A 26180-nucleotide genomic window follows, 5' to 3' on the forward strand; every position below is an offset into this window, starting at 1 on the left:
ACCCTGCACCCACCCTGTGCTGAGAGCACAGTAGACACCAATAGGATGAGAGCGGAAGAGAGAAAATTCAACCACAGACGCTACGCCTCAGCTCTGTAGATGATGTCGACAAAGTGCATATAAAAATGTGGACACCACAATGGCTCTTGAGCTCGCGTGCCCCAACAACACCAAAGGAAACTGCACAATGTATTAAAAAAGGATCACTGGCCCCTAAAACTTGGGTAGGATACTATTCCGGCCTGGCCTCCTTCCTTGAGCTGAGACACTCGGGTGATGAAAAATGCCTCTCAAAATGCCTCAGAATATTGCAATATACAAGGTGTCTAAAAAAAGAAAGGAAACAAACTTATAGCTGACTAGAATCACTTGGGAATGGAGTAAAAGGCAGTGTCTTCGATTGTGGGGAAATGCCATTCTCTGGTATAATCAGGTTCAGAAGCCCCACATGTTTAAGGTGGAGCAGTATGTTTGAAAAAACAACTGTTTCTACGTGTTTTCAACAGTTGGAAGTCTCTTTACCGCCTAAACATCTCCAGATGCATTTTCTCAGTTATGAGCACACACACACACACAGAGAGAGAGAGAGAGAGAGAGAATGAATAGCATATCGGACTGAGACACAGACACTGGGGCTTCATAAACACATCAGATTTCCAATGCACAAACAGAGTGGCAAGCAACAAATGGTTTGAAGAAAAAAAAAAAAAAAAAAAAAAAAAAAAAAAGTGAACATCACTTTTAAGAGACTGGAGTAATTGAGTAATTAAATTTAGAGGGGACTAACACGTGCATCCTTGTTATATCACAACCATAGAATCAGAACTGATGCTCCTCCTCCTCCTCACACAAACACTAAGGAGAGAAAAGAGACACACAAATGAACAGTTTCGTATTTAAACTATATTTATGACAATTAATCAATATTTATACAGCATTGATCGGGATAAATAAACATGGAAACCAGGGAAGAGAAACAGTTCTAGAGAGTGACGGGTTTATGATCCAGTTTAGCTCTGTTCTGGGGCAGAGCCAATCAACCACACACATCCCATAATCACCTAGCAGCAGCAACACCACCCACCCACACCCACACACAGTACAAAAACATCACTCACAACAGCCACAATGTTAAGACAAACTACTTTTCAGGGGGAAAAAATGAAATCAACAAATGTGTATCATATGTGCACAACTCACAGCAATCATACGATTATAAATATATCGTCTAGCATAGTTTTCGGTGGTTTTGGAGATCATTATGGCCAAGAAAATCCACAAAAATCCATGACAAATTGCAAAAAATCCACACCCCTCTGACCCCTGCAGGCCTGTTGCAGTATTGCACTTTAATCTTTAATATTAAATAAGTGTGTTAGAGAGAGAGAGAGAGAGAGAGAAAGAGAGAGAGAGATTGTGGTGAAGCAGCTTCATGCAGACAGAGGACAGTGAGCAACTCGAGACAGAGGAGTGCGCCACCTTCAGGCACTTAGTGACAATGTGTGTGTGTGTGTGTGTGTGTGTGTGTGTGTGTGTGTGTGTAATATGACCTCAAACACACCCTGAGTTTCCAGCCTTTACACACCTCATTATTACACGCTGTGTGTGTTTGTGTGTGTGTGCGCACGTGTGTCTCTCACTATTACTCTTCCTCAGGGTCACTGCAGTAATCAGCATCACCGGCCCTTATTCACACAGCTCAGAATTAGTCTGTAAACATATCTATTAAAAAAGTCTTTAACACTCTAGAGGAGGAGTGCTAAGGATAGGATCGTGTGCTTATTAAGACTCACAAAAGCCAGTAGCTGCTGCTAATTAAACTTTATTATTAGGCAGTGTCTGACTGGCATCATATTGATGGGTCCAAATGAAATATATAAATTAATCAATATAAACTGAATTCAGTGTTAAAGACTAATTTAGAACACTGTGTGAACACACACAAACACATAACCATACCCCTGACCATAAAAAGCAGTGTTTTTGTTTGTGCATGTATGCATGCGTGCATGTGTGTGTGTGTATATACACAAACACACACCGCTATGGCTGTCATTTCCTAATATTCCAGCTGTGTGTGCATTTCTGTGTGTGTGTGTAGGGCTTTTATCACTTTGTTGGCTCCAGCGCAATGCAGCGTGTGTTATTGTCTATGCCGAGTTTAGAGAGGCCCTGCCGGACTTTGTGTGTAGTATGCGCGTTTGTATAGTGTGTGTCTGTGTTTAGTTGTCTATTCCAAGTTTAGAGAGGCCCTGCCGGACTTCGTGCAGTTCGTCGATCTTTCCCTCCAGGGCGTCCATAAACTTTTTTAGCTCTGTTTTGATGTGAGTGTGTTTCTGGTGAGTGTCGTCCACTTCACTCTGCAGTGCCAATACTTTCCCACGAGCGTCTTTACTGCCCTGCTCCGCTGCCTGAGGAAAAGACAAAAACAAACACATATGAGTAGAATTTTCACGTTAAGATTTTCAAACCTATAAAGTGCATCAACCTCACAGACAGTCTCCCTACAGCCATGAATAATTATTCCAACCAACGTGCATCAGTACTTATAACAGCTACGTTAGTCAGTTTCACCCTGTAAAGCACTATTTTATATATATATATAATTAGATTCATTGTGTGTGTGTGAGCTTACCTGCAGTTTGGCGGTGAGGCTCTCACACTCGGCCATCAGTTGTGGGATGATCTCAGCCTGTTTCCTTAGATTCTCCAACTCCTACACACACACACACACACACACACACAATCACACTGTGTTCTGACTGGCTGTTCTGAAGCAGCGCTGTGGGGGTGGAGATGACTCACATCAACATCACTCTGTGTGTGTGTGTGTGTGTGTGTGTGGGATGAGGATTAGAGTCTGTCCTGTGATTCCTGATTCCACTCAAAATGTTTCAGCATCTTTTAAAAATGAACATTTCAGTCTCTCCCTCTCTTTCACACACACACACACACCAAAATCTAATATACCTCAGAATAAAGGGTACCAAACTGATAAAGGTTCTCTAAAACTGTGGTTCTTAGCCTTAGTACTGGGTTCTGATTGGATCCTGAAGAGCCAGATCCTCAGTCTGATCATGGCTCTGTGTCTGATATTTCACAGACAAAACAATTTTATAATATTTTAGGGTGTATTTAAAGAGATAGATGAACCCGAGTGTGTGTGTGTGTGTGTGCCTTACCTGTTCTTTATCCTGTAGTTCTGCCTCCAATTCCTGAACTCGGAGAGTTAGTTGAGCGTTCCTCTCTTTCTCCTGATTCTCCTCCTTACATTGGAGCTCCAGCTCAGCAATCTGACACACACAAACACACACACACACACTTACATAAGTCCTACACACAGCTGTAATAAAGTTTAATACATTTCGCTGTTTTAGTGTTGTGTGACGCTTTGCATTAAGATTATTATTTGAAGGAGGAGGAGTGGTGAGTTATGTTTGTGTAGTGTACCTTCTTCTTGAGCGTGTTGTTCTCCTCCTGAGTGTTGTGCGTTTGTGTTTTCCAGTTCTCGAGGCTGGTGTTCGCCTCCTGCAAAGCGTCAATGAGCCGAGCATTACTCTCCCTCAGAGTCTGCAGCTCCGTCTCAGCTTTCTTAGCATTACTGTTACTGTATAAAACACACACAAACACACATTTTAAACAGCCTTCTACAGAACAGACCATGGTTCGATTCCCAGCTCAAGCAGGAAAACCACTCTAGACAGGGTCCATGAACAACAAACTGGATTGTGAATTAACAGCACTCTCTCCTCCCTCTACATCCATGGCTGAGGTGCCCTTGAGCTAGGCACCTAACCCCCAGACACTCCTTGAGCGTGGGGTAAGAACGCCCACTGCTCTGGGTGTTTGGGTTCACTGCTTCAAATAGCTGGGGTGAGTGTGTGCATTTGCTGACTAATAACTGGGGTGAGTGTGCGTTTTCACTGCCATGGGTTTAATGAGGAGCTGGGTTTAATGAGGAAAAAAATATTTACTGTTTATTGTACTATGTTACAAAATGCATGTTTTTAAAATTACCATCTATGGAGAGCCAAGAAAGCTGTGTATGTGTGTGTGTGTGTGTGTGTGTGTGTGTGCATACCTCTGTTCTATGACTGTTTTTAGTCGATCATTCTCACTCTTTAGTGCTGTGGTTTCTGGTGTGTGTGAGATTTTCTCATCGTCTGTCCCGTTCATGCTGGAGACCTGATTGGACGATGGCGTGTTCCTCCCCGACTCCTATTGAACACAAAAACACAACATAGTTCACACACACTCAGTTCACACATGCTGTCTTTCTCTGAAAGGCTTCATATTTTTAACAGTATCTCGTAATACTCTTATTACATCTTAATTTATTGTAGACATTCATTATAAACGTGTGAATTTCACAGTGAACAGAACTCCTCAGCAGCTGCACATGCCCAATATTAAGCGAGAACTAGAGAGGCATACAGTCTCCCCCAGAACACGCAGATGAAGTAGTGGAACAGCGTTCTTTGGAGTGATGGACTGCACCCAAAACCTCTGGGATGATTTGGAGCAGGGTTTATAATCTGTAACTAATGAAATAACTGTGCTACATTACTCAATACCTGAACTTACAAATTACAATGTAGATAAATGCCATCAAATCTTCCTCATAGCAATGTTTGCGGTACCTAACCTCAGGCTAAAGGCTGAGTGGGTGGTGCTAGGCAACTGGAGAATGAGAGGGCGTGGCAAAGCTGTACCTGTGAGTGGTTGCTGGAGGTCTCCATCTTCTCCTGAGATTTGTCTCGAGCGAGTTTTGCAGCCTCCTTCACCTCCAGGAACTTCTCTGCAAACTATTAAACAAGCACAAACAAAACATCACAGACACAATTTTACTACCCACTCACCTCATAGTGTGTAAGTGTAATGTGTGGGTGTTAGTGTGTATATCTGTTTTGTGTTTTTCTACCTTTGTTAACTGTTGTTCTGAAGCGAAGCCCAGTCCAAACACAGTGTTTGCTCGACTGTCCGCCCACTGTCCAAACTTTTGAGATGTTTTAGTGAATGTCATGTTGGGGGTGATGGTGCTGTTAATGATCACCTGAGACAGACAGACAGACAGACAGACAAACAGACAGACAGCATAATATAAGGAGAAATTAGAACGCAACATGATTCAAACAGAGTTGAAACAAATTGTTGCTGTACAAAAGAAAAACAAACAAACGCCAAAACAGTAATTTTATTATTAAATTATACAAAAAGTAACCCTAAAGCTTCACAGTAAATAAAACAAATACAGACTAGTTGCTGTGCTGAGGCTGTGTAGTTTCCTGCTTGGATTAGAGTTCATTGGCTGTTAAACTTTTCTAATTGCATTTTTTTATAATCCTCGTCCTCAACTAGGAGCTTTTGTTTGGGTGGTGAAACAGATTGTGTTTCCCTCTTCTTTTGTTATAGTCTACTTTCATTTCTTTCATATTACCATAGTTTATTGTACATCTGATATCTTGTAACCAAACCACCTGCACACTACTGAGGTCCGCTTTCTTTGGAGCAAATTCCTCCACCTCAGAGCCACTTTCCACACTTCACTGCGCCTAATCCACTACTGAATAACAATAAACGTATGCTGTATTATGGGTAACAGCATGAGGTCATAATATAATCAAGTCAGAATATCACTATCATCACAATATTTATCATTTGTATTGTTTTAAATATCAAATGACAACATTATTATTGTGAATGAGATGATATGGCACAGCCCTGATGAACAGAGGTCATAAACTCAAACCCAGAAGGGAGGAGGGAAGAGAGAAAAGGTGGGACTAAGCATCACTAGGATTCATATCTTTAACACATTACTGGTGTCACATTTCAGGAACTTTCAAGTAAGTGATCTCTAGCTCTCTCTCTCTCTCCTATTTTCTCACACACACACACACACACACACACACACACACACACACACCAGGGGAGCTCTCCCTAAATAGCAAACACATTGGGAGCTGAGACAGTGTAATAAGGATATTTATCTCATGGCAACATCCATTAAGACAAGAGCACAAATTAACATCAAACACTAAAACCACCACCATCACTCTACACACACACCCTGATGTCTCTGCAGCCAAACTGTTTAGCATGACACCACACACAGGCACACGGACAGCTCTGCTATTAATCGGATAATCTGCTGAAAATTTAATCCACTTTATCCATGTTACAACAGTCAAACACATATATGTGTGTGTGTGTGTGTATAAGAGAGAGAGAGAAAGCACAAGCGAGAGAGGGAGCTGATTGTGTGTGATGGCTGACCATCTGAGAGACATACAACTGATTGAGGATAAGATTGGGACCCATATAATCCCTGAACCTGATCTGAACATCAACAGTACTGGATCAGTAGGAGACTCAAACCTAGGGTGCAACTCCAGTGTCTAAACCTCTCCTTTGTGCCTCAGTCAGATGCTGACCTCACCTTGACTCCAGTGACCTTTACCTAGGACTGAACAAACTGGAAGATGTTTATCGACTTTTACTGATAGACACTGGCACATAATTTTGATTTCCTCTCATAAATGAAGCTCCTGAGATTTCAAGGTCAGCTCCAACTAACGGAAATCATTGCACAGTACAAAATGTGATTTTAGTATAAAAATAATCAGCTCTACAGCCCTTCCCTAACCACAGTGACCCTGATTCAACCCTTTTACCCAGCAACAGGGAGAATGGTATACTACTGAGAGTGAGTGAGAGTCTGTGTTAATCAGTGTTTATTAAAATGTAATATCACATCTTTATAATAGATTATTTTATCTATTATGGTCATAGAACATAGGTGTGTGTTCCGGTCTGTTAGTAATAGCAGTGGTTCTGCTCTGTTGGGGTGAATGAGAGCAGCAGGTGTTAAACAGGCATGTGTGTGTGTGTACCATGCAAAGTTTAGTGAAGTGTGTGTGTGTGTGTGTGTGTGTGTGCGCGCGAAAGAGAGAGAGAATATATATATGAGAGAGAGGGAGAGAGACAGAGTAAAGCACACACACAAACATCAGCAGGCCTGTGCCCACACTAAGGGACATGTCTCCATAGCAACCCAGCATGTAAACGCAGAACTAAGAGAGGGCACATCCGCTCAAAATCCATGGGGAACCTGCACCTTGTACGTGTGCATACACACACACACACACACACACACACACACATACGTTATGTTTCACAAAACCTTCATGTACACAATTTCCTCACAGTTTTATTAGCAGTGCATACATTTATAAAGACACACTAGGTATTACAGTTCTCTCGTTGCTATGGAAACAACACCATGCCAAAAGATGCAACAGTTTCTCACATCCCAAGGCCTTCCTCTAATATCTACTTTATATATTTTATACTTACACACAACAATCAGCCATAATATGACCACCTCCTTATCATACTCTTAGTCCCACTGTCCATATCTCCACTGTAGTTTACAGTTACAGACTGTTGCTTTGCATACTTTGTTTGACAACGTTCTTTAAATAGTCAGGACCCCACCACAGAGCAGGTATGAGATGGGTGGTGGATCATTCACAGTGCTGCAGTGACAATGACGTGGTAGTGGTGTGCTGGTACGTGTGGATCAGACACAGCAGGAGTGCTAGAGTTTGTAAACCCCTCAGTGTCCCTACTTGACCTGCGTTCTGTTTCCAATACTGAAAGTATTCACAGTACTATATTATACAATACTACAGCTACAGTAGTTTGTGTGGGAGAGAGTTTTATATATGTGCATGCGAGTATGTGTATATTTGTTAGTTTGTGTGCATGAAAACACACTGGCTGAAATCATTACGGTAAGTAACTCATTATTCATGTTATGTAATTTCTAATCACTATGGGATGTAAAATGAAGGTATAGTAAACAGCACTAGTGAGCGTGGTGTGTAAAGGGTTAAAGTGGAATCTGATAACAGAAACTGGATGAGATCGAACTGAACTGATAAAGAAGAAAACGCTGATCTCAGTCAGAAGATCACATTTATGTTTACACCACAAACATGAAATAGCCGTGAGGACTTTTAAACCAAATAAGTGACCTCAAAGAGTCGTTTAAAAAGGGAAATAAACAATAATAATGTTATTGATTTACTTATTTTTTAAAAATCAAAAGCACATTTTTAACATTAATTTGAAGACACTCTTTTGATTTGGCTCCCTTTACTCGTATCTATGGGAATGATTCGAATTCCGCTGCTTCCTCATTGGCGTCTCCAATCACAGTGTCAAATCTGCATTTATGTCAAAGGTGGGGTTACATCAGGTGATACAGGTTGGAGTGCAGATAAAAGACCGCCGAGTGAAAACAATGAAAATGAGTGCGAAGAATGAAGATAAAGCTAAAACAGTAAACAGAAAAGCTTCTGTGAGCCCTGCTTCTCGCTGCTTGCTGAACAATAACCAACAACTTTTGAATAGAACTGTTCTAGTTATTGAAGTCAGTAAATTTTTGCTGAACAGACCTTTGACCCATCCACACTAATGATGCGATAGCTGTTCCTGGTGCTGTCGTAAAAATAAGAAACAGTGACGGCCTGTTTACTGGCAGGAACCCAGTTCTTCTTAGTGCTTGGATCTATCTGGAACACATGGGCTCTAGTAGTGAAGATTGGCTGCTCCCTGAGTGAGAGAGAGAGAGAGAGAGAGAGAGAGAGAGAGAGAGAGAGAGAGAGTTAACTTTTTAACAGCATTTTTAAAATGGCATAGCTACATTGTCCTAGTTTGACCCTTCAGACTCTCCAAAACCATTAATGTATTATTTATCTGTCCCCAATGATTATCTGAGGAACAATTCACAAATAACAGCACTGATACAGCAATATTAATTACCGAAACACACACACACACACACACACACACACTGAAGTTCAGCATCTCTGAGCTGAGAGTCACTAAATAAAAGGATATAATTAAACTGTTCAGTATCAGACTCCATTCAGTGAACCTTCATACCATCCCTATGCGCGCGTGTGTGTGTGCGCGCGCGTGTGTTTTCTGTGTCTGTTTGATGATGATCAAGTTTTATTTTTATTATTAAAATAAAGAAATAAATATAAATCTGGGCCTTAATACCTGCATGTGATCATAATAACCTCAATGATTAAAAAAAATAAATCTAATCATAAATTTATCAGTTTGAGTTAATGACATTAAACACCAGGCAGAAATCAAACCCTGATTCACTGACTCTCTCTGTCTCTCTCTGACCTCATTAATCCTAATCTCAACCCTAATCATAATCTCATTTAACCATAATGCCACATGTGCAGTTGGCTGTGCGCTGCTCTCCTGTAACATGGTGGGTGACGCTCTTGGGTGGGCAGTGGTCTAAAGAGTAGATATGGGGCTTAATTTTGAGTAGGGCTTTGACCTGTGCCCCGCTGAGTAAACTGTGCTCGAAAGGCAGTTCTCTGTGGCATTAATATGATTTTCGTTGTTGTTTTTGTTTAATGATGTGACTCTCTTGGTCGACCTTTTCAAAACACATTTGATCCATTTTCAACCCTGCTCCTAAATCAGATTAACTTTTAATAAACGGCTCAGAAAGATCACACCTGAGCAAATGACTCAGATAAATAGATGAGGGAATCTGTTGTGTGGTGTAATGTCAAGGAAGCTAAACTCAACTAACTAATGTTCAGGTGCAGGAAACAGTGCTAAGTTTCCTGTTGTGCACTAAGGAGGGAAGATGGGCATAGGGGCCTAGAGGCTCTACTTTAGTGTGCACAGTCATCTAGCTCAATCCCTCATCCACTCAAGGCACATGAATCCACCTCTGCTCCTTCCTCATGCCATATCACTGAGCTCCTCACGTCCACCTGCTCTGATTTCACCTTTCAATGAGACAGCCTTTATAAACAAATGACAAAGCCGTCCACACTAAACATCTCTGGAATTCTCGGATTGAAAAACAACAATGCGGTTGTACCTGCTGTTCCAAAAACACTGAGTTCTATTGACCACCTAGGGCCGGAATGTGGTTCTGCGGTGCTAGCAAAACAGGATCAGCAGCATTATTTCACCTGCTCCGGCCCGGGTGGAGAACCACAGGTTCACACCACAGGCTTCAGAAGGGTGGTCTGCGGCTGTTGTTTGAGTGTATAATCATATGAATGCTTGTCTACAGACAAGGTGAGTGTAAAACCAAATGAACTGATCGGTTAAGTGCATAATTAAATGAGTGGTGCTCTATAGACTGGGTGATTATGTAATCAGATAAATAGTGGTCTATAGATTGTGAGAGCGTATAATGAGATCAGACGCTACAGGACGGCAGCAGATGGTCAGCCGCTCCGACTGTAACACAGTACTGCCCTATCATTTACACACAGACGCTCCTGCATGGGTTCTCTGATGTCCTCAGATCCAATAAGCTGTTTAGCGACTTTAAGGCGAGACTGGGAGGAGCCTCTATACACCTTTAAATAACCCACCACACACACACACAGACAGACACTTCCATCATTTGTGCAAATATACTTTCAGTAGGAAACAGAAACTGAAAAGGGTGTATGAGTATATGTAATAAGTGTGTGTGTCTGTGAGAGAGAGAGAAAGAGTGAGTGAAAGAGTAAGAGTGGGAGTGAGAGAGACAGAATGTGTGTATACTGTCTGCAAGCGGAAGCTACAGAGAAAGTGTGTGCATGCGCACATGTATGTGTGTGTGTGTGTTAAATCTATAATCTGGTTGTAATCTTATTTGACTGAATTGGCCTGAGGGCCAAACGACAGGAGGAAAAAACAATCACACATCAATACACTGACCCATCAATACACTGACCCATCAGCTGCACAAATTCGTCACCACCGCAGGAAGTAAGCAGAGACAGGAGTTACATAAAATAAAATAAATCCCAAAAACAGACAACCAACATTTAAAGATCCTTAAAATTGGAATTTGTAGGGATTTTTTTAACCAATAGTTTTCTCTTCTGAATATTAATATACACATATATATATAAACCCCCAACACAATTCCTTTTTGAATAGTCACTTCGTTATTTGTCATTACAGAAATCAAATGATTCTTATAATTGTTAAAATATTTGTACATTTCCCCAGTTGAATTTTGTTTCCCTCCTCTATTGCAACAACCTCCAGGTCTTTGGAGTTGGAAGGCATCCTTGCCAACACTCTGTTACAATCGGTGCCCTCCACAGATACTGGAAGGGATTCTGGTCTGTGCTCTGGAGGGGCCACTCCATACTATTGATACTTTGGTATCAATGGTTGGTTTTTGTTAACCATTTCTTTACCAGTGTATATTTCAAATCGTTGTCCTGAAGGAGGCGGAACTTTGGCGCAGCAGGTAGTGTTGCTGTCACACAGCTCAGCTCCAGGGATCTGGGATTGGGGGTTCGAGTCCCACTCCTGGGGGACTGTCTGTTATGAATTTGGTGTGTTCTCCGTGTCTGCTCTGGTTTCCTCCAATGGTCCAAAAACACATTGGTAGGTGGATTGGCCACTCAAAAGTGTGAATGTTTGTCGCCTTGCAATGGACGAGCACGAACAATGAATGATTGAATGACTCTCCTGTGGGAATGTTAAAGGCTGCCCAAACAAGTTATTCTTCCTTGAGAATTTTAATGTAGGCCTCTTTTCTCAAGATGCTGTATACTTGGACAGGCCCATTAAATGGAAAATACCAAAGCATTGCGCTATCACCATGGTAGACCATGGTGACGGTATTTTTGGTGTCAGATGCTTCTCCTTTCTTTGCAAAATGAAAGCTGTTGTTTTTTAAATGAGTTGGTTACCAAAATCTTACTTATTAGTCTAGGAGAGTGTGCCTATCTTTGAAAAGTAGAGTCCTCCTTGGGTGCCATTCAGGGAGACTAGCCTTGTGCAATGTCCAGTAGGGAGTCTGCCCCGAGATAGTCGTACCACAACTGTTCAGATTCATCAGGATGACTTTTGTGTTATGGCCATTTGCACCATTATTGTCAGTTCAGGGGTGACTTTTAGCTTCCTACCAAGCACTTTTAGATACTTCCTGAGGTACTTTTTAACTGGGATTTACACAAATGTCCCTGGCAATAAGAAACACTTGAATCTGTCATAAGCTCCAAGTCTTGTGAACAGCCACAACACACAACCAGAGGTTCTTTTTGTTTTGAGCCATGACTTGCCAAGTGAGTAATCAGTCAGGTTATAGTTGATTAGAACGCTGTAGAACATGGTAGAAATGACCGGGATTATTTGGAATGACGTAGACACGTTCCCACATGAAACCTGCAACAATTTCAAGTAACTAACTATGACAAACATTCAAGTAAATATAAATAAATAATGTGTAAATTCGGTCAGCACGGTGGCGCAGCAGGTAGTGTCGCAGTCACACAGCTCCAGGGGCCTGGAGGTTGTGGGTTCAATTCCCGCTCCGGGTGACTGTCTGTGAGGAGTGTGGTGTGTTCTCCCCGTGTGCGCGTGGGTATCCTCCGGGTGCTCCAGTTTCCTCCCACAGTCCAAAAACACACGTTGGTAGGTGGATTGGCGACTCAAAAGTGTCCGTAGGTGTGAGTGTGTGTGTATGTGTTGCCCTGTGAAGGACTGGCGCCCCCTCCAGGGTGTATTCCTGCCTCAACATGTCTTATAACTTCAGCATGAAAACTAAACTAAGGCTTTTAGGGCAGATTTATACAAATTTAATGTGACATATGGAGTGTAAGGGCAAGGAGAATGAGGAGAAAAAGCTATGTTTATTACTGCACTTACTTATTTAAACAAAGTGTGGAAATCATGTTTTCCATGGTCAGGGCTTCTTAAACAGGTGGAGTGTTAACTCATGTCTGATCCCCACCTGTTGACTGGGGGAATCTCAGCTGCAAATGCTTTAAATACTTTTAGTTTATTATTAACTTCTGCAGCAACTCGTGACAAGGGTACAACTAAACACACCATTAAATCTCAGTCTTTCTCCATTTTCCTCAAAAGTATACTTCAATGCAGCCACAAAGCTAATGCAGGCAACAGGGTAAAAATATTACACCCCACGACTGGCATGGTGCTAGTTACACAGCTAAATCACTGAATTTGTCTCCAAAAATGCACAAAAAAACCAGGAGTGTGCAAAGTGTATAAACGTTTTTAATATGTAACTATAACTCTGTCTCTCTCTCTCTTTCCCATGGTGTTTGCATGTGTTGCGCAAGTTGAGACTTCTTGGACTAGTCCAACAGGCTGCAGAACTTACACACCTTAAACAAGCAGTTTGTCAACAGGTGTGTTTCAGTCTGAAAATAGGTGTGTTTTAGGGCCCCGTCTGATGAAACGGAATTTTTTGCATTAACTCAGCGTTTCCACCCATCGACTGTCAACACTGACACTCAAGCAGAACTCTGCCCAGAATTATTGCAAACTCTATGAATTTTAACAGTATATTATAATAAGACAGATATTCTTTAACTTAATGTTACATTTGATTTCCACTTAGTGCTAATGCTAGTTCTGTTAGAGTCACTGGGATTTCTTATGTAATTCCATGTCTTATTAGCATACAGGATTAAGGAAACTAACCCAAATGCTTAATTAACATATTTGTATATTCAAACACCTGTGCTCCAGACCTGAGGGAAGCTTAGTGTGGTTTAAACCTAGATTTATTATTTTATTTTATTTTTTTTTTTTCGAATAAAAATGGATCTTAACCAAGATTCATCAACCAATATTTCAGGCTCAAGTGCTCCTGGGCCCTTCAGACCTACAAGGGCAGAGCTGCTGACCAATCAGGATTCTCAAGCTTCTGTCACAGCTCCTAGTACATTTTTTAATGTGTCCCAATGAAACACATGTAAAACACCTTTTGACCTAAAGCCTACAACAAAGCTACAAGGAGCTGAGTTTGTGTGAATATATTTCAGTTTGTGTATTTCTGACAACTTGACTATACTGAATATATATTTCCAATGGTTCAACAAATTGATGATGTCCCAGCACAGTTTTAAAAACACAGAAGAACATTGCATTAATGAAAACTGTCTACCTTTTGTCTCTCTCTTGCTCTCTCCCTGTCTCACTCACACACACTTGAGAAATCATCATCAACATCATCATCTACTTTACCGCTTAATCCATTTCAGGGTCGCGGTGCACTTGACAAATGATAAATTACATTCTGAAATGTGGTTAGAGTGACAAACAGCATGGCATCGTTGTTCAGATGAGCATCAAGTTAAAGCTCCAAGAAGCGGAAACTCCATAAAAATCAACCTGCTTCAGGAAACAGAGCCAAGAAGACACACACACTCCTAACATACCAGAGCCTGCCATGGTGCGTCACTGTATCAGAGTGTGTGGGTGTGTGTGTGCGTGTGTGTTTGCGTGTTATCTCTTTGTTCTGGCTCTGGCAGCGTGGCATTCCTGAGGCCTCTGGGTCAGTTACAGCGTAACACTCAGTGCAAATAAAGTCTTTAATGCCACCTCTATTCAAGAAAACATGCAAATGAATGCATGCATAAATAAAACAATGTATCTTACTGTAACTGTAACTGCATTATCTGTGGGGGTTACTATAATACTGTTTAGAAAATAATAAAATTAACAGTGCCACAAATCCACATCAACAGAAACAAGACCACAACAAACTTCTAACAACCCTTCAACTCTTCAGGAACACCATAGGACAAACACAGCCCAATAACACACACTTCATGCAATAATGAACCCAAAACCAAGACAACAACAGCCAACCACACTATCACCACAGCAACCTCAATGAACCCAAGCTCACAATTCAGAAATAGAACCTGAAATCCTCAAACAGCCCACACAAACCTGTAAGGAACCCCCCCCCCCCTGGAACCCACACAAACTATTAGACCTTTATAAACCACCACTAACCCACAAAAATTTAACAACCCAATAAACAAACAAATATACTTCACCAATGACCCTCACAAGCTCATCTAAGATGGAAAAATAATCCACATCCTCAAAAATCTTCACACACCAATCTGGAACTCACTAATAACGCACACATTAACTTAATTAACAAATAAAATAAACAAACAAACATCAGTTATTCAAATAATGATGATGATGAATAAAAATAAAGCCCACAATCAAGAACACAGCAGCTCTGCAAACAATGACAGTCCTTTACCCCACTCTCCCATCCATCAGCCAATGTACAGTATGTTCATAAATATATTAAAATGACTGCAGTGAGATTCACAATTAATAGAATTAAGAGAATAGGGAGACTGTCTCAGTGTAGAGCTGTGATTCACCACCATACACTTGCTCCCACTCTCACCCACTCTCTCTCGCACGCACACACACACACACACACAGAGCAGACAAAGTCCACATAATAAAACTAACTTTACATACACATCGGTCTACTATAAAGGCTGAGGTGCCAGAATGTAACGGCTGCACCTTTTAATGTGGAACGGAGAAATTGTAACTAATAACAAGCAGGAAAATAAAGAAAGTTCCTCTCACCCCATGGCTCCAAATCTGAGTCAATCCTCTTCACATCAATAAAAAATCTCAACCGAAAAAACACAGGCCTCGGACAGCCCTCACTCCCGTTCTCTCGTTTATCTTTGGTTTCTGCGCGTGACAGTGCTCCCGGACATTGAGCTCGTGGAGCTGCGGCTCGCGCTGCCGTTCTTCTCTTGGCTTTAAATTAGAAACACGGATCGAACCGCGGTGGAACCTTTCGTGTTTTACACCCGTTTTCCGGAAAGGCCACGCCCACCGCGCTGGAGAATGGCTGGGATTTGCTGGCACGTTGTTGTCTGGTTGATGTTGGGATTGGCTGGAGATGCCACGCCTTCTGTGTTGTGATTGGCTACGTGCTCAATTAATTTAACAGGAGGAGGGGAGAGGCGTCTGAAAACGGGCGTGTTGTAGACCATAACAGGTGTATTCCGACGGAAAACGGATGTGTCTTGACAGAATGCGCGTTTTAGACCGACAATGTTGGGTTAGTCCAAAAAAAGCAGGATTTCTCAGTGTAGTCCTAACTTACGCCCCAATTTGTCCAACTGGAAAATGGAATTCATATTGGGAAATCATCAAATCCTGGTTTACATTAATGTGGCTATCCGAGAAATTCTACTTTGTGGGATACCACCACCTCCCCGATTTCTCATTTAATCAGATACTCACAAAGTTAAGAAATGTATCTACACTATGAATGATCACAGCTCTTTTTCCTGTTGGACAGGTCTGGCTTGCCCAGTGAACAAGGAACGTCCCTGGACGTTCAAAATAGGTCTAAAAGTAGTCTGTCCGTCAAGGACATATTTTAAACGTCAATGGACGTTCAAAATCCATCTTAATAAATTAATTAAGTTGTGACCAATCGATAACGTCAGTGGACGTCCAAAACGCGTTTTACACAAGTAATTTATTTCGGGACCAATTAATAACGTCGCTGGACGTCCAAAACACGTCTAATAGTCGTCTTTTTAATGTCTGTGTTTGGACGTCTTTTCAACCTTAAGAGAACGTTGATTTGACGGCAGTCATTACGTTATTTCAACATTGAATCTGAGAATTTTAACCTAACTCAAGCCTGTAGGAAAAGACTTGAGGGATATTCTATATGTACAATCCTCAACTCTGAGCTTAGGACACCTGACGACCTTTGAAGTCCTGCTTTGTGGAAAAGACTTTATTAGAGACCGATGTGTTTTCTCACAAAACGGGTGTACTGTATGGCAAAGACGAATGGAAATAACATAACTCCACCCACCAATGCAAAACTGAACCTACAACGCATTCACCATCGATTTAAAACCAACCATTTAAACCTGAAGTTCTCGTATATTTTATATCGGTCACAGCGTCCCATCAGATTCAAACATCGCCGTGTTTAAAAAACACCAACCGCTCTGCTCATTTAGAAAGGTTCAGAATGTCAAATATCTACTCACATGACTCCAGTGTAGAGGCCTGTTCCTCCAAAGTCTTTGGAAAAGAGACTCAACACTGAAACTGGATATGTTTATAAATCATTTAAGAGCAATTCATCGGGAAGTGACGAGAAAAATATAGAAAAACAAATAAATAAATAAATATAACACGTGTAATACCACACTTTCCCTGCTGCTGACCTCCTGCACCTGACTGATATCATCTCTGATTAAAAAACACTCATTCAGAGGTGTGTGAGTGTGTGATGCTCTGTCCCAATCCGGCTCAAAGCCCTAGGTCCTCATTGAACTCCACACTTTGGTCATGTCATTTGTGGAGTGAAAAGAACTCCGCAAAAACAAGATTTCAGAGTTATCCTGGTAATTTCCCCACAAGTCATTCAAAGAGGCACAATGATAATCAATCTTATTGTTAAAATAGCACTAATTAATATGTTGAATATCATTGTATCCCTCCAGTGATCTGTAATAACGAGAGTAGAGCTTCTGTCCTTGCTATTCTACTTTTGGAGGGGGGTAGAAAACCACCATTGATTTTAGTACAATGCTTTCATTATTAAAACTAGGGGCAGCCCCAGGAGAAAAAAATCTTACCTAGTGTTCCTCTAATCTTAACTTCAAACTTGAGGGAGAAATCCTAAGGGCTATACCACAAAGCGGGATTAGTCAGATAGGCAAAACCTCAAGTCCAGCCTGCCTGACTTACTGAAAAAAAAAAATCCTGCTACTTTGAATACCCCAGAGTCATTTTATACCATTTTGGGACACCAAATTTAATCCAAATATAATTAATTGTATTTATGATGTTACAAAACATAAACATGTCCATATAACTGAATTCATAGCCTAGTCCAATTTACAAGGAGTGTTTTACACTGGAATGAGTAACAATATAAGGCAGCCAATCAGAACAGAGCTCATTTATATAAACACTAATTACCAATAACATTATAACGATCATTCTACACTCACTGTGCACTCTCTCAGCTCCACAAACCACAATTTGTAGTTCTACAAATACCGTAGTCCATCTATTCCTCTGCATATTTCTGTTTGCCGGTAGCCTGGGCAGGAACACCACAGAGCAGGAATAATTCCTGAGTGGACAGTAATTGGATACTGTTTAAAAACTCCAGCAGCAGTGCTGTGTCTGTTCCACTCTTACGAGTGCAACACACACATTATTGAAGTGCTAAGAATGACCCACCTCCCAAAGCATATCTGGTCTTTGGTGGTCCTTACCACTTAAAACAGGGTGTAAACAATGTATGCAGAGCATCAGATGGACTACATTCTGTAATTGTGCTCCTGTGGTCGGTGGAGCTGAGAGAAAGACAGTTAGCATAAAAGAGGTAGTAATAATGTTATGGCTGATCAGTGGGTATCAGGGCGTTTTACTCCTTTCTGAAAGTTGAAGGTGGAAAGTGATTAGTAATTAATTATGTATGTTTTTTTATATAAAGGGGGACAGTAAGGATGAATATTATAGAATAAAAATATGGGAGTTGAAGAGTTTCATTTAAAGCGCGGGGGGAACGGAGATGATGCCGGAACCTTGGTGATTGAGGAGAGGAGACGGAGGGGGCGGATAATAAAGGCACACAGTCAGAGTTCTCTGCGCGCGTTGTTTGTGCCGTTAAACTTTAAACTGTTTCCTGTGAAAACATAATAATTGGATAATTGTTTAACTATTATTACATCATTACTAAACATTAAGAGTGTAGCTTCTGGGCAGCGTACGGATTTTGGACACGTTACAGCGCGCGAGCCTGAGTGTTTTTATTTGCTTGTATTGTTGATGGAGGGAGGGAGCAAGGAGGCGATGGAGGGATATGAGCAGCAGTTTTCGAGCCGGTTCTCGGAGCGCGACGCGGAGTTTATGGAGCGCGCACGCAGCGAAAAACGAGACCCGCCCGTTATACAGCAGTGGAGCAGCGGGCGGAGGTAATCAGTCAATCAATCAGCGTATTACACACAATCTGTAAACATAGAAATCATTTTATTAAAGTGAAGGGAACTTAAGACTGACCTGTTTGAGATCACGATTAAACAAAGAACAAACCAGAAAAAATTTTAACAACTCATTCTTTGAAGTGTCCCCCACTGTCGTGTGCTTTTTCCTTCCTCAAACCAAATACGTTTACAATACTAAGTGTTAATATTTATTATAAGTCATATTTTAGATGTTTACAACTGTTTGTTTTATTTGTGTACAGGTTTCCCGACGGCGGTTATCGTGGCGGTCGTCGGTGGGCGGGGGGTCCCCCCCAGCGCTGGAGAACAGGACCCGAAGAAAACCAGTACAACTCGGCCAATCAGAGACCACGTTACCATCGCTACTGACTGACCAATCAGAAACCAAATTGCTACTGCCCGACTGATGAGGAACCACATCGCTACTGATCGACCAATCAGAAAGCACAACGCCACTGATTGCCCAATTTGAGACCACAGTCTAACAAATCTGAGACAATTATACTGATAATTCTGACAGACCAATCAGAGACCACCCTTACTGACCGACCAATCTGAGAGCACCAGAACATTGCTGCTGATGAGAAATCAGACTGCAGCATCTTCATTGCTGAAGTGCGATGTCTAAATATTTAGATCTGTGCAGTCAGATCATGTAACTGAAGGAGTTTTAAATCTTATTAATCTGACTTCAGTGTGATTGGTCTGATCTCTGTATTAGTCTGATGCTTGTCTGATCTAGGTCTGATGTCACTCTTGGTTTGATCTCAGTGTAACCCAGGTCTGAACTTTGTGTTGGTCTGATCTCATTATTAGTCTGATCTTGGCTCATTAACAGTTGATTTTAACAGTGTATTTTTCTGGAATCTCATTCATATCAAATGTCCTGGAACGTCCTCCAAATGTAGCTTTTAAGAGAACTGGAGCCATCAGTGTGGACCATCACTGTTTTAATGGACAGATGTTTTCTCACTAAACGACAACAGAGTAAACACTCATTAAAACATTTTCATTAAGTGCAGAGCAGCTGTTTTTACTGAAGCGCTCCAACAGAGTTGGGGTTTATCATTATTTCAGTTCATTTTTTTGCAGTTCAGATTGTTTCTATTTTTATTTTATTTTTTTGCCTGAAGCAAGTAAAGTTTTAGTAATGCCTCATGTTTAATGAAGGCTTTAACTGGATTTGGTATGAATCATAAATCACTAATTATTGAAATGGCCAGTTTTGCAAATGGTCAATTATAATATGATAAATTAATCTCTGATCTGTTTACGTTTTTTCATTTTAATAAATGTTGTGTTTAGGGTTTTCCTCAGATGTGTGGTGAATGTGTTAAACATTGCAGGGTGGATGAGGGTAACAATGTGTGTATTATGAGTTGATTTTCTCTAAGAATAGTGTGTGTGCGCTCCAGTAAATTAAAATAATTAAGACATACATTTTGTTGTATTAAAAATGTTTTTGCTGAAGACGCAAAATCCAGAACTCAGAGATGTGTGTGTGTGTGAGTTTTTGTGTATGATGTGATGTGACAGTTGTGCAGACTTGCTTGTCTCTCTCACACACACACACTCCTCCCCCGCAGCACACAGCGACCTACATCAGCTCTGAGTGTGTGTGTGTTGTGTGTGTCCCTGGTCATTGGACTCCAGCAGAGCGTGAATATACAGTTTTTCTCTGAGGGTCATGTGACCTGCACATCCACCCCGAGCTAAGTCTGATCTCATTTAATCTGAACACAACTCCAAACCTTATCTACTCATAATCTAACCCTAACCTTTATCTGCTCTTTATGTAAACCTAATCTAAACCCAATCTAACATTAATCTGACCATAAACTAATCTTAATATAACACCAACTTTAATCCAACCCTGACCACGATCTATCCCGATTTAATCCAATATAAATTTAATCTTAATCTTACCATAATCTAGCCATAGTCTACCCACAATCTAGCTCTAATCTAACTTTAATCTAACGAGTAGTAATCTAACCCTAACCCAGCTTTAGCCACAATGTGTTTCTGTTAATATCTGTTCAAATTCTGTTAATAATTGTATTAATCTAATCTATATCTAATATAATTTAAACCTAGTCTGGGGTTAATCCAGTAATCTAATATTAATACTAATACTAATATTATATCTTAATCTAAGCATAACATAAACATAACTGGGGGTGGTCTCCACCTTAATATATTGTTACTCTCAGTTTGAACAGCAGTCTTATTAACTCTATATTATGCAGAATCTTGAGCTAGACTACTGAGACTTAGGCTCCGCCCATCGAAGACCGAAACCAAAATATCCCACATTCTTTAGGTCTGAGAGGAGGACTCCGTACAAACCGCAGTCCCACAACAAGTGCATTAAACCTTAAAACCTAAAAAGAACGCAGGCTTAATATTAAACCTAAAACTCTCTGCGTGTTTATTAAATCCTTTGCTGTAAAATACACAAACGTGGAACAAAACTCACACCTTTGTATCATTTACTTTCTTCCGCCACCTGGTGGACAAAACCCTGAATTACACCACGGCCTTTTTCAGCAATGCTACACTGCTGCCCCCTGATGGAGAAAAGCCGATTTACACTGAGGCCTGCGTTTTCTCTTTGTCAGTCAGACTTCATCGGATACGTTTGGACTGAGAGAGTTTACCTGCTCACAGGGTAATTACACAAACCAGGATTTCTCAGTTTAGCCGGCTAACTTAAACCCAAAGTCAAGCCAATAGGAACACTAATGTCAATCCTGAACTTTGGGCTTGAAATATCTGACAGTGAGCGTGTGTTTACGGGTTTACGTTATTGATTTGGACAAAAATACATTTTCTTTGGCTCTTATTTATCCTCATGACATCCTGCACTTTCTACAAAGTATTTACATAACATTAAAAGCACATCTTTACATTCATCCGTTTTTTTTTTTGTTTGTTTGTTTTTTGTGGGAGCGTTTTCCATGTTCTGTGAGGTGTTTAGACGTTAATTTTATTTAAAGTTACAGTTACAGTCACATACACAGACACAAAGCTATGACAGGATTAAAAACGCACTAGGAGCTGGCGCTCATTGTTATTTCCCTATGTGTGTGTGTGTGTGTGTGTGTGTGTGAGACAGAGAGCACAGATGCAATGCCTGAAATAACAGCAGAGTTACAGCACAGTTATTTATGTGAGTTGAGGCATACGTGTGTGTGTGTGTGTGGCTTTTTTTTTCAAAAACCAAAGCCCCTTCAAACTGAACCTGTGCTGCTCTCTGTAAGATGTTATAGTTTTGTTGTGTTTCCGAGTGTATTCTGTGTATAAGTTAAAGTCTGTGTGAGATGTCTGCACTGAACGCGTTTGCGGGGACGAGTGTGTTTATCTTGTCTCTGCTCTCCGTCCCTGGCTCTTATCTATTCAATCACCTCATCATCTCCAGCAGGTGAGTAATACACACACGTAAATAAATAAATAAAAAAGATACATTCAGAATGCTACGCATCCTCTTCTAAAAGCTGTTGACAGGAAAGTTATCACACTGAAGGCTTCTGAACACACTGCTGATGTGTGAGGCACGGTTTTACCAGAGTGTTCTGTGCCTCTCTGCAGACTGGAGGCTCTCTGCGCGGTCGGGGTTGTGCTGGTTGTGGCTGTGGTTATTTTGGGGAGATTTCTGTTGAACAGAAGAGCTCCGTCCGATCCACTGTTTTATGGTAAACTCACCTTGAACTTCCTCAGACAGCCCTTTGTTGCCCTCTAGGCCACGCTCGGCATTGAACACGATGACCTTAGGGTCACGTGCAGCTCCACATCGTCCCATTTCATCTGACGCTTCTCACTTATTATAGAGGAGGAAGGAGGGAGTTCTTTTAGACCTCCAGCTCCAGTCTGATGTCTGTGTGTTTCTGCAGTTTTCGGTCTGTATGCCTTGCTGAGTGTGGTGAACCTGATCATCGCTCTGGAGCAGGACGCCATCATCGACGGGTTCATGACTTTTTACCTCAAACAGGTGAATGGCCATTTTATCAGGAACAACTGTCTTATAGCTCCATCACCTGGCAACTTTCTTTCTTTGTTTGTTTGTGTTTGTGTTTGTGTTTGTGTGTGTGTGTGTGTGTGTGTGTGTACGTAGGCCGACCCCAACATAAACACTGCGCATGGTCACATGACCTCATACTGGAATGGCTGTGCTCATTACCTCATGTACCTGCTTATGGTAGCAGCTATAACCTGGGGGTAAGTACACACACACACACACACACATACACAAGCAATCCACACTGCACGGCACACATAGACTATACATGCATATACACGCACACTATACACATCAATAACTACAAATTACCTCTCTGTATGCACACAAGCACACTATAAACATACAGACTTTACACATAGATACACACACACACTAATGTTTACAATATGAGCCTTGGTGATGTAATCATTTTTAGAGAGAGTTACAGAGCAATTGGACTTTACTGGGTGGGATCCTTCCTGATGCAGATCATTGTTTACATTCCCGCCAGCGTGGTAGGTGAGTGTGTGTGTGTGTGGTTTGATAAAAAAAAAAAAAACAGCAGTTATGTGCTTCCTGTGCTTCCCTGATGTATGTCTATTTATTTTTAGGCAAGTTCGGGTGTGATGTGAACTGGCTGTTTCTCCTGTATGTGTTGTACGTGTGTGTTTCAATCTGGAGCTGCTTCAGGGTCTTCAGCCAACCAGTGACATGGAGCACCACACTAACAGTGAGACACACACACACAGTCAATACACCATACAAACACACCATAAAACAAACACTCCACACACGATGCACAATATTGTACGCCATATGCACACTGCACACTTATCATATACACTGTACACCGTATGAAATTGATATTTCCATACCATACTGTCCCTATGCACCTTATAAATGCTATATAAGACACACACACTACACACCAATCACACAATATAAAATATATACACGCACTGTACATATTTTCTACAGCACACACCGTTTCTATACACTGTAAACAAACACCATACACTCTATACACCATATACACACACTATACACACACCATTACACATTAACACATTTACACACACACACACACTATATATACACGACACAATATTTAAATTTAAATATTACTAATGACAAAAGATCTGGTGGAGCAAGTCCCGTTGTTCACAGTAGTTTGTTGACTTGTGTTTGGCAGGATGTGGAAAGTGAGCAGAGGAAGTGTGTTCTGCAGAGACCCGGAGATCTAATCTTTATCTTTGGCCTCATTGCTGCTGCAGGGTTCAGTGTCTTCAGAGGACTGGTGTGTAAAAACATAGCAACAACAATCTTCCAAATGATGTGACAGGGACGCTGGAGATTGGTGTTAGTGACGTTTGTGTGTATGTGAGTTTTAGTGCATTGTGGGTGTGTTACTGCAGTGTCTGTATGTTATTCATTGTGTGTAAGTGTGGTGTGTTTTTGATTGGTACTGTGGGAGGGGTTAATGCAGTGCAGTGTGTTGATGTTAAGGCAGTAGTTCACACAAACACACACACACATGCGCACACTAGTGCAATAGGGGTAGTGCCCCTAGCGCCCGGGGATAAGGGTTTGGTGCCTTGCTCAGGGGCACCTCAGACGTGAAGTTGCTACCTTCCTGTACCCAGCCCGCTTCTCTAACTATTAGGACATAACTGCCCCCATGCCCCCCCCCCCCCTCTGTTATTGCAGTGTATATGTGTGTGTATGTAAGCGCAGCGTTTGTGTAGTGTGTCTGTGTGTGTGTGTTAGCTAATTGTGTGTTTCCTGCAGGTGGCGCTGGACTGTGCTGCTGGAGTATGTAAAGATTACATGCTGAACATTGAGCCGTACATTAAAGACCCTTCAGCTTTTGATACAGTACAGGTACAAACCAAGTGGTTATTTGTTGATTAATAAACTGTATTATAATGTTTGATAATTATTACAATTCCAAAAAAAGTGTTTAATAAATCCATGGATTGTATTTCTAATTGTGTGTGTGTGTAGATGCTGGTTAACATGCTGTATTCCACTCCGTGTTTTGTGCTGATGTTTTATGGCCTGCTGGTGCCAGGCTGTGATTGGCTGCCTGACCTGAGTCTGGTGCATGCTGGGGCTGTGGCACAGGTAACACAGTCTCACTTATATACAGGTGACCCAAATGGGCCCAGGAACCTCAATGACCTTGTCCTTAAACGACGTAGTCCTGAATATAAACCGAACTGATTAGTTTAACATGATAATTTCTTTAGATGAGAGTTTGTAGACTCATAAAATCTAACTGCCATAAGATTCATGCTAATGCTCAACTCAGCCTTAAAGTTCTAATGACTGTCAAGTCAAATAAAAACCCCATTTCTGGAAAAGACCCAGTTATTCAATCTTGTGCGGAGAAATGTACTTTTGACAGTTGTTTCACAACATTTTGAGCTACGACCCGTCTTTGCTTGCACACATTGGGTAGATGCTTCTTATGTACAGTCAGGATACTGTCACCTGTCTCCAATCCATTTGCTCATTATGATGAAATTCTGATAACTTTTCACTCTTATTTTGCCTCCATTCGATGTGTTTTGGAGTCTGTTTCAGGCATCATTGTATAAATAGGTTTTTAATGTTCAAGGGAATGAACAAATCCCAGATCTTTGTAACTGCATTCAATCCGTGTTCAACCAGACATTTCAACAGCAATAAAAGATCTACTTTACATCAGAGCAGAGAAAGAGGGAGAGTGATATATTCTTCCTCATTGCCTAATAGAGATGGTCAGTGATGGTTGCTAGGCAACAGACATTTCCAGGGACTCTGCTGCCTTCTCTGAGATGGGTACAGGGGGTAAACCAAATGGGTACGAAGAGGGTAGAGTAGGATCAGAGTGCATACAGAGGGTAGAGCGTGTACAGAGGTTTAGTGTGTTTGACGGTATGTATTTCTCTGATGTTTAGGCTCAGTTCTGTCACACCGGAGCATCCCTACACACCAGAACACCGTTTCCTCACCGTGTACCTACACAACACCTGCCACTCTTCTTGACCTTCAACATCCTGTACACACTACTGCCCCAAGCCCTGAGCTACCGCTGTATCAGTCGACCAGCATTCTTCACCAAATACACAAACACACACACTGATTAAACACGGCTACACACTACATACATATGTACACACCACTTACATACACACACTGCATGAATACACTGCTTAAATGCACACGAGGAGCAGTATTCGCTGCTTAACACATACACACAATATGTAAATGTTTCCTAATGAGTTGTTTACTGTACCGAGTGCTATGTTTGAAAATGAAAAAAACAAATAAATAAA

General features: G+C 41.2%; 3 protein-coding genes across 13 annotated transcripts; 2 read left to right on the top strand and 1 right to left on the bottom strand.

Moving 5' to 3' along the window:
* Nucleotides 1-895: 895 nt before the first annotated feature.
* Nucleotides 896-22641, bottom strand: homer2 (homer scaffold protein 2). 6 transcript variants are annotated; one of them, XM_066684532.1, is made up of 10 exons: nucleotides 17046-17120; nucleotides 16887-16947; nucleotides 8463-8619; nucleotides 4922-5053; nucleotides 4713-4805; nucleotides 4082-4218; nucleotides 3451-3607; nucleotides 3183-3293; nucleotides 2636-2716; nucleotides 896-2411 (listed from the first exon to the last, which is right to left on the bottom strand). In XM_066684532.1, coding segments are annotated over exons 2-10 (1059 nt in total). In that variant the 5' UTR covers nucleotides 16889-16947; nucleotides 17046-17120; the 3' UTR covers nucleotides 896-2222. The 6 variants fall into 6 exon arrangements, with proteins under 6 accessions (XP_066540629.1, XP_066540630.1, XP_066540632.1 ...); XM_066684533.1 differs by lacking the exons at nucleotides 16887-16947; nucleotides 17046-17120 and adding an exon at nucleotides 22566-22641; XM_066684535.1 differs by lacking the exons at nucleotides 16887-16947; nucleotides 17046-17120 and adding an exon at nucleotides 22427-22548.
* On the top strand, nucleotides 18033-20322 carry LOC136709856 (RNA guanine-N7 methyltransferase activating subunit-like). Of its 2 annotated transcripts, XM_066685396.1 has the most exons (3): nucleotides 18033-18238; nucleotides 18691-18830; nucleotides 19103-20322. In XM_066685396.1, exons 1-3 carry the CDS (start codon nucleotides 18155-18157, stop codon nucleotides 19227-19229), a joined length of 351 nt encoding a protein of 116 aa, XP_066541493.1. In that variant the 5' UTR covers nucleotides 18033-18154; the 3' UTR covers nucleotides 19230-20322. The 2 variants fall into 2 exon arrangements, with proteins under 2 accessions (XP_066541493.1, XP_066541494.1); XM_066685397.1 differs by lacking the exon at nucleotides 18033-18238.
* LOC136709369 (transmembrane 6 superfamily member 1-like) lies at nucleotides 21461-26150 on the top strand. Of its 5 annotated transcripts, none has more exons than XM_066684527.1 (10): nucleotides 21461-21530; nucleotides 22448-22555; nucleotides 22754-22851; nucleotides 22975-23078; nucleotides 23297-23379; nucleotides 23472-23590; nucleotides 24053-24157; nucleotides 24649-24741; nucleotides 24865-24984; nucleotides 25803-26146. In XM_066684527.1, exons 3-10 carry the CDS (start codon nucleotides 22831-22833, stop codon nucleotides 25989-25991), a joined length of 834 nt encoding a protein of 277 aa, XP_066540624.1. In that variant the 5' UTR covers nucleotides 21461-21530; nucleotides 22448-22555; nucleotides 22754-22830; the 3' UTR covers nucleotides 25992-26146. The 5 variants fall into 5 exon arrangements, with proteins under 5 accessions (XP_066540624.1, XP_066540622.1, XP_066540625.1 ...); XM_066684528.1 differs by having other exon boundaries at nucleotides 21504-21531; nucleotides 22452-22555; XM_066684524.1 differs by lacking the exon at nucleotides 21461-21530 and adding an exon at nucleotides 21600-22284 and having other exon boundaries at nucleotides 22452-22555; nucleotides 25803-26150.
* Nucleotides 26151-26180: the final 30 nt, after the last annotated feature.

Source organism: Hoplias malabaricus, chromosome 11 (genome assembly GCF_029633855.1).
Source record: "Hoplias malabaricus isolate fHopMal1 chromosome 11, fHopMal1.hap1, whole genome shotgun sequence".
Lineage (NCBI taxonomy): Eukaryota > Metazoa > Chordata > Actinopteri > Characiformes > Erythrinidae > Hoplias > Hoplias malabaricus.